This window comes from Trachurus trachurus, assembly GCF_905171665.1.
Source record: "Trachurus trachurus genome assembly, chromosome: 18".
Classification (NCBI taxonomy): domain Eukaryota; kingdom Metazoa; phylum Chordata; class Actinopteri; order Carangiformes; family Carangidae; genus Trachurus; species Trachurus trachurus.
In genome coordinates this window covers 14,591,230-14,607,419 of record NC_139909.1, presented here as the reverse complement: position 1 = coordinate 14,607,419, position 16,190 = coordinate 14,591,230, and the positions used below count along the sequence as shown (strand labels likewise).

At 42.3% G+C, this 16,190-nt stretch overlaps 1 protein-coding gene across 9 annotated transcripts; it reads left to right on the top strand.

Annotated features, from left to right (window-relative positions):
- Window positions 1-6,907: 6,907 nt before the first annotated feature.
- LOC311002219 (heterogeneous nuclear ribonucleoprotein C) lies at window positions 6,908-15,949 on the top strand. Of its 9 annotated transcripts, none has more exons than XM_083993502.1 (9): window positions 6,908-7,003; window positions 8,928-8,961; window positions 11,839-11,888; window positions 12,544-12,812; window positions 13,556-13,763; window positions 13,987-14,150; window positions 14,262-14,375; window positions 14,753-14,904; window positions 15,013-15,949. In XM_083993502.1, the coding sequence occupies exons 3-9, from the start codon at window positions 11,884-11,886 to the stop codon at window positions 15,106-15,108; spliced, it is 1,008 nt and encodes a 335-aa protein (XP_083849628.1). In that variant the 5' UTR covers window positions 6,908-7,003; window positions 8,928-8,961; window positions 11,839-11,883; the 3' UTR covers window positions 15,109-15,949. The 9 variants fall into 9 exon arrangements, with proteins under 9 accessions (XP_083849628.1, XP_083849624.1, XP_083849629.1 ...); XM_083993498.1 differs by having other exon boundaries at window positions 11,606-11,888; XM_083993499.1 differs by having other exon boundaries at window positions 6,915-7,003; window positions 8,928-9,513; window positions 11,606-11,888.
- Window positions 15,950-16,190: the final 241 nt, after the last annotated feature.

Here is a 16,190-nt window from a genome sequence, read left to right as displayed (position 1 = left end):
GTTAATATTGACCGAGCAAACAGGGAGCAATTATACATAATGTTTTCCCTGATCCTAATCTTGTGTTTGTCGAGGGCCTGAGAGAGTTGAAATACATTCGGTAGTCGTGGTGGGACACACAGAGGAACAGATGAAGGGACATACACACATTTGTTTAAACAACCACACACAGACACACACAAACAGAAACTTGGAGAAAAGATGCACACATTTGTATATAGAACCACACACACAGAGAGAAAGAGAAACTTGGCAGGTCCAGTGCAGTTTCATCAAAGGAAAATTGTTTGTTCCCATGGGGGGGGGAATGTCTGTTTCACATGATCTGCACCTCCTCACCATCACCAAAATATTGCACAACCAGGGCAGCTTAGATTGTGATTAGCAAGTGGATCTTGGTCAAATCCAATTCAGTCCTAATAAGCGTGTATTTAAAGTAAACACATATTGAGTCTCATTAGTTCATAGATTAAATGTCCTGTTGTGACCTGAGTTGAAATTGAAGTAGTAGAAAGCAGAAAGTGGATGCTGAAAAAGAGCACCTTCATAGCAGGCTGGAAAACTCTGTTGATAAATAACCGTTAAAGAGGCTGAGCTTTCCAAGTGGAGCTCATTTTGGCTTAAATGTCCCATGAGCCCCACTGCCATGTCTAAACAGCAGGACCACTGAACGAGATAAAAGGTAATTACAGAAGACCTAATGGCAGAGGGAGGGATCCTCATTATGGCTGCATGTCGACCATGCAAATGACCCCTATGAACATGTAGAGCACTGTACCCTGAGTAATGTGGCCTTAGCTTTATACACCCTCCATGACTGATATATAACTTCTCACAATGTTTTTGATTATAATTCATTTTGCTCAGTTACGCTGCAATGTTTTTGCGCTCGTGCTGATGTTTAAACAGAGAATACTTCTTCCTTTTTAAGATGTTATTCTGCACTGCCGTCCAAAATCTTTCTCGGTGCCGTGTAATGAGTTTTGTGGAATCAGAAAATTCACAAACACGCAGAATGAATCATTATACCATTTCTAATCAAGGTAACTTTGGTGATTGCAGTCATTACACATTGGTATGGCGTCTAACCTTCTTCCATTGTGAGTAGTGAAAAGCAAAAAAAAAGGATGCAGGGCAGAATTTGGTCAATCATGCTCTTTAATGCACTCACATGGGAGAAGGGGAGGCAGCAGAGGAGGGAAGTAACAGATCTTCAGAGGCAGATACAGAGGTTTGTGTATACACAAGTAGCAATACAAACAGGAGATGCAGGCTTGATAAGGAAATTAAGGGAAAGGGTGCAACTCAAATAAACCAAAACTGATGTACCAACGGACCAATGCACCTCTCTCCGTCTCCCGTTTGGTCTCAGAAACTGACTGACTGTCATTTACAGGGAGAGAGAGGGAGAGAGAGAGGGAGGGAGGGAGATGAAAGTCAAGGGATAGCTGCAGAGGCACGTCATTTGGATACTCTGGAAGCTCTGCAGAAAAGCGTTCCTTGCTTCATTGTTTTCTTTCATCAGAATTGGATGCAGGACTAAACTATAACTCTTCAAAAAGGCACATGCAGTGTTTTCTCTTTGACTGAGGTCGCAGGGGGAAAGAAAACGGTCAACTCTTGGATCAAACGCGACAAAACACTGCACCCGAGGCAATTGCAGGTTACGGCGAAGCGAGAGCACCCTGAGGTGGATCGGGGATTGTGATTTGGTTGTGTGAGTTATGTGCTTCTGTGGTGGTGGTGGAGGAGAGGCAGAGCATCCACAGACACTCAGAGAGATTTACACAGTCTGCGAGGTGTGTGCTGACGGCTCGGGAAGAAGAGGATACGGGAAAAGACTCGAGCTTCATTTGATCTGAAAGGCTTTTTTTTGTACTATGAAGAAGAAGTGCACTTTTTTGGATAGCCTTGTTTGCCTTAGTGATGCTACTATATATCAACACAACATTTTTTTCTGAGTGACAGACAACTCTGAAGGAAGTGATGAAGGAGTCAGATCAAAACAAGGATAACCCCCTGACGTGGGACTTTGACCAGCCCTGGGGTTCGATCCTCCAACCTGCTGCACGCCTTTGCCTCAACACCTTGGACTTCTCGGACCTCTGGGACGAGGAAGACAGCACGGAGGATGAAGGAACCAGCTCCAGCAATGAATCCTCATGTCTCCAAGCTCCTCCACCACCTCCCCCTCTTCCTCCCCCTCCTCCTCCTCTTGCCTCAGCTTCGCCCACAGCATCCCTTAAAGGTACTAACATCAAATGTCACACCTTGAAGCTCCACTGGAGGGAACTGCAGAGTTTGAGCCCCCTTCCTCGGATGACCCGTTTCGGGACTCAGACTATTTGGGCCAGGCTTGAACCAGTCCATTTGGATACAAACCGACTGGAGTACCTGTTTGAGTCTAAGGGCAGTAGCACCTGCTTTAATGTGGCTTCTGCACGGCAGGTAGGCAACAGGTTTTATAACATTGTGTCAAATTGTGAGATTCTTTATGAGTTATCATTATCATTAGTTTTTCTTTAATATTACAGTGTGAAAAATGTTTACGGTTGTGTTAAACCATATGAGGTCTCTTTCATGAGGCGTTTTTATATAGATTTATCTGCTGGTGCAATAAAAAGCCCAGATTGTGAATATAACTGCAACAGTTTCATGTTTGTCTCTGTCTCAATGCAGAAGCAGCCGTCAGTCTCAGTGTTGGGTATGAAGCGAAGTAACATCATAACCATTGCACTGAGCAGCCTCCCACCTCCACGCCTCCTCCCCCCTGCAATCTACAGCATGGACAGCAGCGTGCTGGACAGAGAGGACGTTCAGGTACGGTAGAGGTCACTCACCATACAAAATTTGAGCTTCAGCATCTAATTAACCTTCTAAAGTTTGCTTTTGTTGGCCGAAGGCAGCGTGAGCAGGGAGACCTATTCGAGTTAATCTCTTTTCACATCCCCTCCTGAAACAGCGGCTTCAGGCGTTAATCCCAACAGAGGAGGAACTTTGTCTGATCAAGGACGCCAAGTCCCAGAATCCCCATAGTCATCTGGCCCAGGCCGAGCTCTGCCTCCTCACTTTAGGGGAAATCTCTCACCTGAGCTCCAGGCTTCAGCTGTGGGCCTTCGCTCTGGACTATGACTCCTTAGAGAGGGTAAGTGAAAACTTTAAAGGAGAATTCTGGTCATTTTCTCAGTAACGCTCTACAGCTCTAGGTCCCCAAGTGCGACCATAGGAAAAAATCCAAGAAAAATATGTGCAGACCGGACCTAGCTCTCCTCCTGCTAGCTGCGCTACACTGCAGTTAAACAATAGGGGCAGTTCTTCTAACCGCATCTTTGGCCTCTATATAATACTCGAAATATCACTAGAAATGCTGAACAACATCCACCAGTTCCTTACCACACAACACTGAGTGTGCATAACAGCACATAAGAGCAGTGTTAAAGCAGAAGTAAGTGGAATGTTTGTGTTACAGTAATATAAGTCTTAAATAGTTATATCTTCCGACAGCAATCATTTATATTAGAGTGTTTGGTCCGAAACACAGGTCCGTCAGTCACTCTGCTCTGCTGTAAGCCGAGGAGAAAACTTTCCTTGTATCCTACAACCTTTATCCAATGAGGAGAGAGAACGGCATTAAGGGGCGGTCCTCTCTGTGTGTGCAGCCAAGGGATGCGCGTGAATATGGTGACGTACAGGGACGAGGGCGGGGACTGCTAACTCCATCGGCTGACAAGAAGTTAGCCAAAACGACCGGATTGCTTACTTCTGCTTTAACGTGTGTTTTTATTATGTACCTGTTTACTCTAGCTTCCAGGGTAGACATGACTAGTCGACTGTCGAGCTCGGGACTGTTTCAATATCAACAAAGACAAAAACGCAAGAAAAACATGGATAGTATTTCTCGTTTTTTTCTTGATATGGAAACAGTCCCAAGCTCGACAGTCGACTAGTAAGGTCTACCCAGGAAGCTAGAGTAAACAGAGGTACGTGATAAAAACTTTTACTTCACCATCACAGTACTTCAAGGTCCGGTCTGCACATACGTTTCTCAGATTTTTTCCTATGGTCGACCGGAAATCTCCTTAAACACATCCAGGTAGTGGTACACAGCACATACTGGGTAATTGTGTAATCACTGTGGGGTAGTGTGGGCAGGGCAAAACCCACATCAATCCCATGGTGGATCCCATTGCCCACACAAGGCCCCATTTCACTTTGCCCTATGAGGGCCCAACATGGCTCCCAAATGGGCATGTTTGCTGGTGGCTTGATTACCAAAGTGTAAAGATCATCAAAGAAATCTATCATCACTGTGTAGTGTTGGCTTGGTTTGGGGTAGAAAAACACCACAACAGTAACATCCTAGCTAAAAACGTAAGTAAACATAGCGTGCCACTATATTGTCCGCTAATTTTGTCCCTCCACTTACCAGGAAATTGCTGAGCCTCTCTTCCACCTGAAGCTGGCCATGGAGCAGCTATCAGCCAGCCAGACCTTTAGATGTATCCTGGCAACAGTACTAGCGATCGGTAACTTCCTAAATGGATGTAAGGTGAGTGCAGTGCCATCTGTTACATTTCCATCCTCAAGACAGTTGTCAGTGAGTTTCTCTTCTCTTTTACCTCTCAATATTCCAAGGCCCGTGGTTTTGAGCTGAGTTACCTGGGCAAACTGTCCCAAGTGAGGGACACACACTCCCGCCAGCCCCTGCTGCATCATGTCTGTGTGCTCCTGCTGCAGCTCTACCCACAATCCTCTGATCTCTACTCTGACATCAGCGCTGTCACTAAAGCCGGAAAGGTGTGTGGTTGTATCCATGCATGCAATTTTGCAATAACCCACCGTGAATCCACTTCAAGGTGGGCAATCTTGTTTTATTCATCCTTGCAGTGCGATTACTCCCAAGTCCAGTCCAACCTTTCTCAGCTAGAGGCCCTGTGCAAAGCATCATGGGAGCAGCTGAAGGCACTGGATAAGGCTGAGGAGAAGAGGAAAGGAGGAAAGGGGGAGAAGAAGAGGGGAGGGGGAGATGAGTCTTCTGACGGTCCGCTTCGTCACCGGCTGCCGAAGATTTTGAAAGAGTTTGAGGAGAGGCTGAAGGTCCTGAGAGCCGTCCATCGACGGGTTATCAACAGGTTATTGAACAAACCAAAACCCCAAACTATTTTCTGAATTATAAACTGGTCCTTTAATGGACATTGGCACATTTGTTAAACTGCCTGGTTCTCTCTCTATTTTTGTCTTCAGGTTCCACTCGTTCCTCTTGTTTCTAGGTTACTCCCGTGCTATGGTGAGAGACACCAAAGCAGAGGACTTCTGTAAAACCATCAGTAACTTTTCTCTGGAGTATAGGACCATACAGCAAGGCATCCTGCAGCAGAGAGAACGGGAACGACAGAAAAGTGGAACAGAAACCCCGGACCCCAACACCCCCATAGGCAGGAGGAAACGTCTGCAAACTCCTGCGCAGGTTTCCATATTGAAAATGCTTTTACAATTAAGTAGCTACAGATAATTAACACTCATATTCTAACCAAATACCTGCTGATTCACCAGGAAAGCGAGAAGAGTGAGGAGCAGTGTAAGCTGGAGGAGGTGCTGAGAACACCTGAGTCCACCTCGAGGCTGGATGCCACGTTGCCTCGGAACCGCAGGAGGATGACAGACATCCAGGGTGCGTTATGTGATCAACGCATTCTTTTGATTTATGTTCTTTTGTCCCTTTATTCACCTAATTCTCACACTGAAACCATATTTGTTTACTTCTCAGCTTCATTCTCTCGGAAATTGAAGTGGTGACTCCGCGGGTATCCATCCAGAAGCCTGCGGGTCCACCGGTACATTAGAAAGAAACTGTGACACTGGTGATCTATGCAGCTCATAGTGTTGTTGAGTGATGTGGAAATAGTCAGATGCCGAACATATCATGTGCCATTCAGTTTGTAATTATTATGCTTTTGTTTAGTGTTTTGTGTTTTGTGTTTTGTCGGCAAACATATCAAAGCATTTGTGTGTCTGTGCTTTAATAAAAGACAACAAAATGAACATTAAGATGTGTAATAAAAATAAAAAGCAACATGTTCCCTCCCTCATTCCTGTTTAGAAGGAGAAATTATTAAGGATTTAAAAAAAAAACATTTTGGCAAAATTATATGATGCTGGTGTCCTCTTCAGAATTCTATTACATTAAGTTACACTGTGTATTCTACATTACAGTGTCATGTTACTTTGTATCTTCTACACGTGATGGATGTTCACTACTGTAGCAGGTCCGTGACATCACTCGCTACATCGTCGTTCTATCTGCTAAGAATTCTGAAATCTATTCGATCACATTATAGTGTGTTCTACATTGTTACATTATGGTACTTTGTATCACATTCCACGTTCTATTTCTTTTTGTAATGGAATGCCCGCTATTGTAGTAGAGGGGGGGCAGTGTATATCTATGGGGGGCAGGTCTGTGACATCACTCGCTGCGCCTCCATTCTCCAACAGCTGTTTCTCGCTCGCGCGCACCCCAAAGCACGCGCTCAGTCACAGGCATGGACATCTCGCGCGCTGACATGACAAACAGCTGGGTGTGTTTATGGGTAATATCTATCAATCTAGATTAAATAAAGGAATAATTCTATAAGAAGATGAATAGTGCAGCGTGAGCGCATGGGTCTCTGCCCTGATATTGGTATTCTTTGAGTTCAGATATTGATTAAGTGTGATTGAAATCAGGCGTGTGTACTGTACGGCTGTCGTCATTCACGAGCCCAACTGGCAAGCGCATTGACCAATCAGTGAAGTGGGCTTCCACACGGGGGTGGTTTCAATGTCCAATCAGAAACCGGGAAGCAACAGTGGGCGTTTCCCTTCCGCTGTGTGTGGAGTCGACGCCATTTCATGTCCACTGGTTTCAAGGTGATACAATCAGCCTGCAGAGCCGTAAGCGGATCGTTACCGTCTCAAGTAAAAACAGCGTTGACTTTTACTCATTTTTAGTATTAAGCTCCTGGTGAGTATTTTTAACCGAGAGATTTTTTCTTATTTTTTTCTTTTTACATTTTTTTCCAGACTTTCAACCGTCTTTGGGACTTTTTGTTTTTATTTTTAATGCATTTTTCCCTGCTGGTATTCCTGAGACTGTGTTGGTTTTAGTGGCGTACATTTTGTGGTATGAGCAGGATGAGCTGCGCAGAAACTAGTTTTAAGTAGCTTCCACAGCAAGATTTTTGCTTTTATTTTTCGTATTGACATTTTAAAAACCTCCATTTTTCAGGGTTGCTGTGTTACATTATTGTTTATCTGATTGTTGTCGTATTTTCCCGGGAAGAAAGATGGAAGACTATTCCAGTCTTTTCTGGACAGTGTTCAAAACGGGTCACCCTTTTTGTGGAAATATGTTTTTAAAAGGCTTTTTATTCCCTGACTGTGTTTTGCCCCCACCTGTAACTTGATTTGCAGTGGTTGACATTGACTCTTAAGACGTGTTTTTCCTGTTTTCTCTGTGATTTTGGCAGTGCTGAGACAGTATGTTTTCTGCAGCAAATCTCTGAGGAATGATGTAATTTTTCAGGCAAGATGCTTTTTCCCAAGGAGAAGTGGGTGCGTTTTTTTTATGGAACAAAAAACACACACAGTGTTTTGATGTACTGTGCAGTCATGTACCTGGGATTTCTGTAGCGTTGGTGCGACATATTTTGTGTCTTTAGTCATTCTGGTGTAATAATTAAAGTTTATTTGCATATTGAGTAGCCCATTCATTCAGTCGCAGTTTATTCTGAGCTATGGAGCTGCTTAGACCCTGGAGGAGGCCTACAAAGGGGCCTGCAATGAGCTGTAGTCAGGCCAACATCTCTGAAATGCTCTGACCCTTTCTTGAATTTTAGAGCTTTATGAGCAATCAGTTCTCTGCATAAAAAAGAAACACCAGCAACAAAGTCTTTTCAGTGGGAAAGGCAGTGTAGAGTTCCAGTTGATGCTGGTCCCCCCCAAAACTGTAAGTTCCCTGTTTTACCCCCTACTGTACCTCATCCCGTCCCTTGGTGTGGTAAACCCTACACCGTCCTCTGGAAGTGTGGAAGTGTCCTTGAGCAGGAGTCCCTCCGGGCTCCAGGGGCGCTGTTCTGCAGCTGACCCTTTACTCTGGCCTGTCATGAGGAGGGCAGGCAGGAGGAAAGAATGGGGCACCCACCTATGTCCCCCCCCATACTGGCGATGCTCTGCTGTGCAGTGAAGCTGACATCAATGTCTGATACTGTCCTGCTCATACCGTGTCATGTCAGTTTTCATATTTCTCTTGAAGTCATGATTTATTCAGTAGTTTCCTAACAAAACACAATAATAATTGGAACTTTACATTTTTTCTTTCTGCTGAACTGTTTGAATTGAATTTAGGCTGAGTAGCCTATTATACAATACTAAACTGGACAAAGACACACATTAGTGGTTTTAAATAGTAAAAGTAATATCAAATTTGTACTTTGAATATAAACAACTATATGGAGCAGTTTTAGCTTTAGACTAAAAACAATCGAGTACAATACTAAGACACAATCTAAATTGCCCCCCATTCATTATTCAATCAATAATTAATCAGAGTTGCATGCAACCAAAAAACTATGTGTTTAGCAAATTGTGGAAGTGATTTGAAATGTCTTTCTGTTCTTCTACTGTTTGAGTTGTGGTATCAAAATGAATAAACATTTTAGTGAATGTGGAAAAACAGTAGATCCCACCAAAATAAGATCCGAACTTTGATCCATATAGTGACTTCTTGGAAAGCAAGACATACATAATGGGAGTGTGCTCTTATTATATAATAATTAGATTCCATATGCTTCCTTCTCAGTTCTTCCCCATCTTGTTGTAATAACAGTCCTAGTTCATTTTAGAAGGGCTTATTTTCTAATATTACCTTTTTGTTTTTCCCTGTTTAGTTTTTGAAGCCACTTTTTTGAACAGCGGCAAATCGTAAGTTGGTCTCAACCTTTTTTGGTTTATTTTTCACCTCAACTTTTGCATCTTTTTTTTTTTTCTTTTTTTTAATAGTCCACCTCTGTTTTCACCCCTTTGTGATTTTAGCCCATTTCTCCCCCTTTGGATTTCATAGAGCAAGTAGCATGTAGTGTTTTTTTTTTTTTGTGTTGTTTTTCACATTTTTATTCATTTATTGATTGTGCTATGAAACTAGAAAATCAACTTCATTTCATAGTATTTGACACTAGTGGCCTCTTATATGAATTTCCAAATTGTTCCCAGTTTCTAATTGATAACAGTATTGATTATTAGAGGCCTGATTTGAAGCTAATTGTTGAATAAGACTCTATTATGCACCGGCAAAGGCAGAATGAGCTTGGATTTTTATTTTTTTTCCTGCCTTTGCAATGTTTTTTTTTTTTTTTTGTGAGTGTGCATGTCTTTTGATGGAGTCAGATCTGGTCCATTACTTACATGAAAACAAAGTTACCTCCTCTTGAAGAGGCATTGCTCTCAACTGTGATGTCACCATTATTAAAACCTATAGTAAGTTTGTGCCCATTAAATCAGCATGTCTACCATTCATTACTAACTTGTTTAGTGATCACTAATATAAAATCTATGATTTTGACCAATGATTTGTTTACCCTTTTATCACATGCCGATATTGTCAATAGTAAGAAGTGTTTTTTTTTTTTGCTTTTGCTTTTCATCCATCTTTAGTTACACTGGGCTCATTTATTTTATGAACCACATCAAACCTCTGAGGTTAAGATCATATTCCTATTTGCACCTGTCTCTTAATATTTACTCATAAAATCCCTCTCTCTATGTATGTATAGAAGTGAAAAATCGCAATCTGCAAACAGCTGCATACATGTGCCACATCTGTTCCCACTGCAAAACCACTCTTACAGTCATTTTATCTTGTCTGTCTTCAAGCATGAAGCTGCAGTGGCAGTGTCTTTCTCACAGTTCAATCACAGACATTAAACCAACAACATTAAAAGGATGATAAGGCCCAGATGAGGCAAAAATATAGGTTATCACTGGTTTAAAATGTAAATATCAATTTCTCACCACAGTGGAAATGGATATTTTTAATATGAATACCTGGACTTACAGTTCAAATTTATCCAAAGCAATACTACCACAATAAACACCACCTCTGTGAAGCATAGCAAACTCTTACTGAAGGTAATGTATAGTAGTCAAAGTGCTACTTAAACTTAATTGTGTCTATCTGTGCAAAATCATGTTAAATTGAATAGACAAGTGGATGGTACATGTCAAACACAGAAACGTGACATTAGCTACGTGTTTACAAGTTGATGATAAGCACTTGTTAAGGGCTAACATAGTGTTAACTGAACAACACTAACATGATCACTGAGTTCAGTTACCACCACTATACAAAATACAAACATCATAAGCTTGCCCACAACTACACATTACAGTAGCCTACATGTGTATAAACTTTGTACTGTATGTTCCCCCACTTTCCATAAAGAGTTAGAAACATTTTGCTAAGCTGCCTGTGAGCCTCCCCCGCCACCACCCCACCACCCTCCTGAGCACACTCAGCGTTGTAGACACCCTGTCAGCCTGCCAAGCAACAGAAACATCCCGGCCAAAATCATGTAGAGGAGAGCCGAGTATTAAGCTTTTGGCCAGGCATTCTGCTACAAGCCATGTAATCCCCTGCTAGTTGTTACTGGCCAGAGAGGGACAGGCTGCTGCCGGGCTACAGTTTATGTTGCGATTTTTTGGCAGCCGAGACGTGGCTTCGTAATGACTGAGAGGGAATTAGTGACAACACACGAGGTAGACACACAAAAGGTCAACGAGAAAAGCCAGTGTTTACCTGTGGCGGGGTTTACTTTATGTTTCCTTACACTTCCAATCCACACAGAGACTTCCAACAAGAGGACCCTAAAGGAAACTGTCACAATCATAGTTTCAAATTGATAGTACAGTAGCCTAATTTATTTTTATTGCCATAGTTATTGGCTGAATTAAGTTTGATTAGTTTATGACCCGGGCAAAGGTCCCCTGTGTTTGGCACATGCCATTTTAATGTTGTGAGACTGCAACGTTACATAACTTTGCAGCATTGAGACTTGACACAACAGCAATTCAGCGACAGTCTGGCCCCCATGTGCTCTCTAAAAACTGACACATTTTATAATGCTAACTGTGTGCCAAACTAATATGCTGCCTTTGTGATTGTGTTTTACAACATTCGAGTGTTGCCTGGTTTTGCTGTTGTGTCACTCAGAGCTGATGAAGAGCGACGGGGAAGAAATAAAACATGATAATTTGACAAAACTAAAACTTGCATTAGCACAAGATCCAACAGAAACAATCTAGAAAGACTTGAGCTCAAGTTCCAGACAGATCTCCAGGTGTGTAATGATATCAGCACCTTTTGATTTTACAAAGTAAATCTTGATATTTACAACAAAACAAAACCCAACATTATAGGCTTCATCCAAGTGGTGCTCCAACTAGGACGTTGTTGGTTTTTACTGTTTTAATTATCACATTTACAAATGCTCATGAGTGAATCATTTAAAAGTAAAACAAAGTCTAAATGCATTATTTGTTTTGTCATAACAATCCACAATTTATTCCACAGGTTTTTCTTTCTTTTTTTTAATGGCCACCTCCAGTTTTTTAAACATTTTATCCACCACCTCCTGACCAGCCGCCACTCCCCCCCAGCTTTTAAGCATCTCTTGGGTTCTCCAGAAACCCCAAAAGGGTGGGGGGAAAAGAAAGAACACACTTTTGGAGGTGTAGTAGATGTCTTCCCCACAGTCACTGACTCCATCTCTCATAGTTCCTCGACGACCCTCTTCTCTCCAACAGAGTCAGACAGGCAGGCAGACCTCCACCGACCTGAGCACAGACACAATGGAGTGAGTGCTGGCAGCTTCACGACCCGATCACACTGTCTATTCTGCTGTCTCATATCTACTCTTAGAGGTTCCTGTCACCCTTTAGACATAGAAACCCACACGTAGTGTGTGTAGCACCCCAGAATCAATGAGTTACTCTACCTTTGTGCACATCAATAGTATTTATTTAGTTGATTAATCAGTAATTGATCAATTAATAATGCAAGTAAAAGGACCCAGAATTTACTGGTTCCAGTTATTTCAATGGGAGATTTACTGCCCTTTTCTTGACATCCATATTTTGGGCTGCGAATTGACATTATTTGCAGCCATCTTCTCTTGGATACACCATCAAATCGTAGGGCTATTACACTCATACTCATAGTATTTGGCGAGGAAAAGGATTTATTTATCTTGGTGCTTAACTGACTTATTAGACAAATGCACAAGAGGTGCAAAAAGTGCACAAGAAGCCCTTACATGCAATGCAAGAAGCAATAATTTAGATATCCCTATATGTTTGTAATCTCCTTGTTTTATTTCTGCCACTTCTTGTCTCCTAAACATGAATATCCTCCATCCTTTTGTGCCCAATGTCATGTCTATCTTCTCCTCTTTCTTCTTCCATTGTCTCCTACCCGCCTCTCTACACCTTCCCCTTCTCCCACCTGTTTAGTTGGTCGTCGTCCTCCTCCTCCAGCCTGATGGCCAGCAACGTGACCAACAAGACCGACCCCCGTTCCCTCAATTCCCGAGTTTTCATCGGCAACCTCAACACCCTGCTGGTCACCAAGGCTGATGTGGAGGCCATCTTCTCCAAGTACGGCAAGATCGTGGGCTGCTCTGTGCACAAGGGCTACGCCTTTGTCCAGTACGCCAATGAAAGGAACGCCCGGGCTGCCGTGGCCAGTGAGGATGGACGCATAATTGTGGGACAAGTCCTAGGTGAGCTGACTTACACACTGCTTTTCTACCATACATGCATATTTTTGCATGGGGGACAATTTTGGTGTATCTTGCCGGGAATCAAACCACCACCGACCATCTGATAAGTGAATGACCTGCTCTACCTCTTACATGAAACATTGTTTCTGTCCTACATGGCGATGTCATGGCAATCAAGGCTGATCCTATAGTCAAGAAATAGTCCTGTTCAGAACCACATATAAAAACTACAACAATTCATTTATTTTGTTTATTTATTAAACAAAAATGTTAATTAGTGAACATTAGAAGTGCTTGGCATCACCACAGGTTTTCTCTGCTCACCTGAACTTTCTGAAAATTGAGGGCACTCCAATGTCTGTACAGAAAAAAAACTTAAAGCAGTGAAAAAGGTTGGGGTTAGGTTTATAATGTGCTGCCCTCTAGTGCTAAAAACAAGAACTTAACAACAGCATTGATGGGAACATTCTGAATGCCTATTTTAAATAGGTGACATTTAAAAAAAAACATTTCAGAAAACAAACAGCTGTTTCTGAATCTAAATATGTTTAATGCTCTGAGCAGATTGAAAATAAACATGAGCATTTATTCGCAATGTCTGTCGTCCTCCAAAATAACATACCATCAGGCGGTGGGGGTGGAGTGACAGAATGTGTTAATTTGAGATTTCACACTTCCTATCCATAACATGTTTCAGGTTCGTTCTCCCACTCCCTGACAGCTCTGACTCCTTCCTCCCGCAGACATCAACCTGGCAGGCGAACCAAAGCCTCACAGATCGAAGACGGTGAAGCGTTCAGCAGGAGACATGTACAGGTGTGTGTGCAGACGTGTACAGGTTTGTGACAGATTGAAGTGTGTTTTGCTGAAGTTAATCTGTCCCCACTCATGCTCTCTCCACAGTTCATCTTTTGATCTGGACTATGACTTTCAAAGAGATTACTATGATAGGTAAGGCATCTTCAGAATGGCTGCTCATGTTTTAATCAGTGTCTCTATTACCTATCAACTTACTGTTATAAAGTCTACTTCACAATTTGGTTCCCACAAATGTAACGCAAAAAGAATATGCAAGTTGAAACCAGATAAAGAGGTTAATACAATAAAGTTTGAGGTCTCAAGGTTTAAATTAACATGTTATCAATCCAAAAATGACTTTGTGGTTCTACCTTAGGATGTACTCCTACCAGTCCCGGGTGCCTCCTCCCCCTCCACCCCTGTCCCGCGCTGTCATCCCCTCAAAGCGTCCCAGGGTCAGTCTGAGTGGAGGAGGGAGCCGACGAACCAAGACCAGCTTCTCCTCCTCCTCAAAGACCAGCCAGAGGACCTCACGTACAAGTAAGTCCCTTATTGTCCTGTATGTAATGTAAAGAATATCTATCTCCAACTGCCCATATTGAGTTATCTTCTAGCGTTATCATTGCTTTTCCTCTGTTCCTGTGTCCACAGTGAAGGTTGATGATCTGCAGACCATTAAGAGAGAGCTCACACAGATCAAACACAAGGTGGACTACCTGCTGGAGAGCTTAGAGCGCATGGAGAAGGACCACAGCAAGAAGTCTGGTGAGCATGAGATCATAGTGACACAAAGTTTATACCAGAAAATAATATAAAAACAACAATTTTTGGAATTTATATCAAGTGCAGAGAGGAGATAAATCAGGAAAACCATCTGTGAAGAAACTTCGTGGTCACCTTTTTATCTAAAGAAGCAAAATCCATCACGACAAATGCCAAATGTAAAACAGAAGTTTCATTTTTGGTTCTTTTTCTCACCCTCTTCGCAAGATCTTCTCTGTGACTCACATTGCACTGGGATGAGTCATGAGGTGGCATATGCAAATTCCAAATATATGAATGTTATTCAATAAAATGTATACTAATTTTAGATAGGAGAAGTATTCAGTTTCTTCCTCTGTTTGTTGTCTTCATCCACTCAGAGATGAAGAGCTCCAAACCAGAGCCCGGTGAGGTGTCTCCCCTCCACTCATCGACCTCCAGCAAAAAGGAGGACAGCCTGAAACGGGACAGAGAGAGCCAGGAGCTGAACGACTCGGATGAAGAGGGAGATCTGCTGGAGGATGAAGATGAGGTGAGGATTGAGGATGAGGAGAGAGAGAGAGGGAGGGGGGGAAGCAAAGCGAGAGCTAAGAAGTCAGTGACCTGTGTTTGATGCTTTTCCACCTTTTCCCGTGTGCAGATGAAAAGCAGAGGGAGAGAGGATGAGGAGGAGGAGGAAGGCGAGCAGGAGGAAGGGGAGGACGACGGCGATAGCGCCAATGGAGACGAGTCCTAAACACGACACAGGCAGACACACACACATGCACAAACGTGTTGTGCATGGTTGTGTTTTCACATCAGACTTGTACACAGTGATCATGTGCTCACATCTGCTGAACTGACTGGACATTTATACTGTACACAGTGTATTGCAGACATTTCTCTCTGTCACACAGACACACAAATTCATGAATATGTCAAGTATTTGTTTCTGGATTTGAAATTTTGACCTTCTTTACTCTTTTCCTATGTTTTATTATTATTATTATTATTATTATTATTATTATTTCTTATTGAATTTTAACAGACATTTTCTGACACTGGATAAAAACAAGCTCTGATGATTAAAGCTGAGACAAAATGTCCTTTCTTTCAAGTACTAAAATAATGGTCTATATTGTTTACTGATGTTTGCAAAAACTGACATTGATATAAAAACTGGAAAAAGCTCAGGTGCGACAGTGTGATCAAAGCTCACTGAGAAAAAAAATGTAATTTATATCCCTGATCCAGCTGCTGTACAGCTGCCTCCTAGCCAGCAGAGGGCAGTGTGTCATTACAACTCCCAAAACAAAAGACCAGAATAACTTATTTCTGTGCATTGCAGAAAATCTTCACCTTGTGCTTGTCATATAACACAGGCATGTTCAAAATGTCATGTCTGATATTCTCATAATGCTCAGACAAAAACCCTCATCACTCCGACAACAGATTTGTTGCAGAGGTGTTTTGACCTTAATCGACCTTGACTTGTGTAATGCAGTGCAACTCCATGTTTGTCTGTTTCTGTTGATGTTATGTTTGTCATTCAACTGCACTGGTGAAAGTGAATAAACATATTTTCCAAGTTGAATCTTATTATGGTTGTGGCGCATCTCTCATAGATGCAGGTGTTGTTCAGATGGAGAGAGAAAGGTGGATGAACTGAGAAATTGTTGGTTGTGCAATAGGATCAGAGTGCGAATGAAGCTGTATTTTAGTCTGTGAAGCTTAATGCAGAAAAAGGTTGTGACAGCACTCACTATTAAGTTAAATACTTTTTAATTCATAAAAACTGCTCGGCAGCGAGAAACGGACGCGTTTCGGCAATCAGCCGTC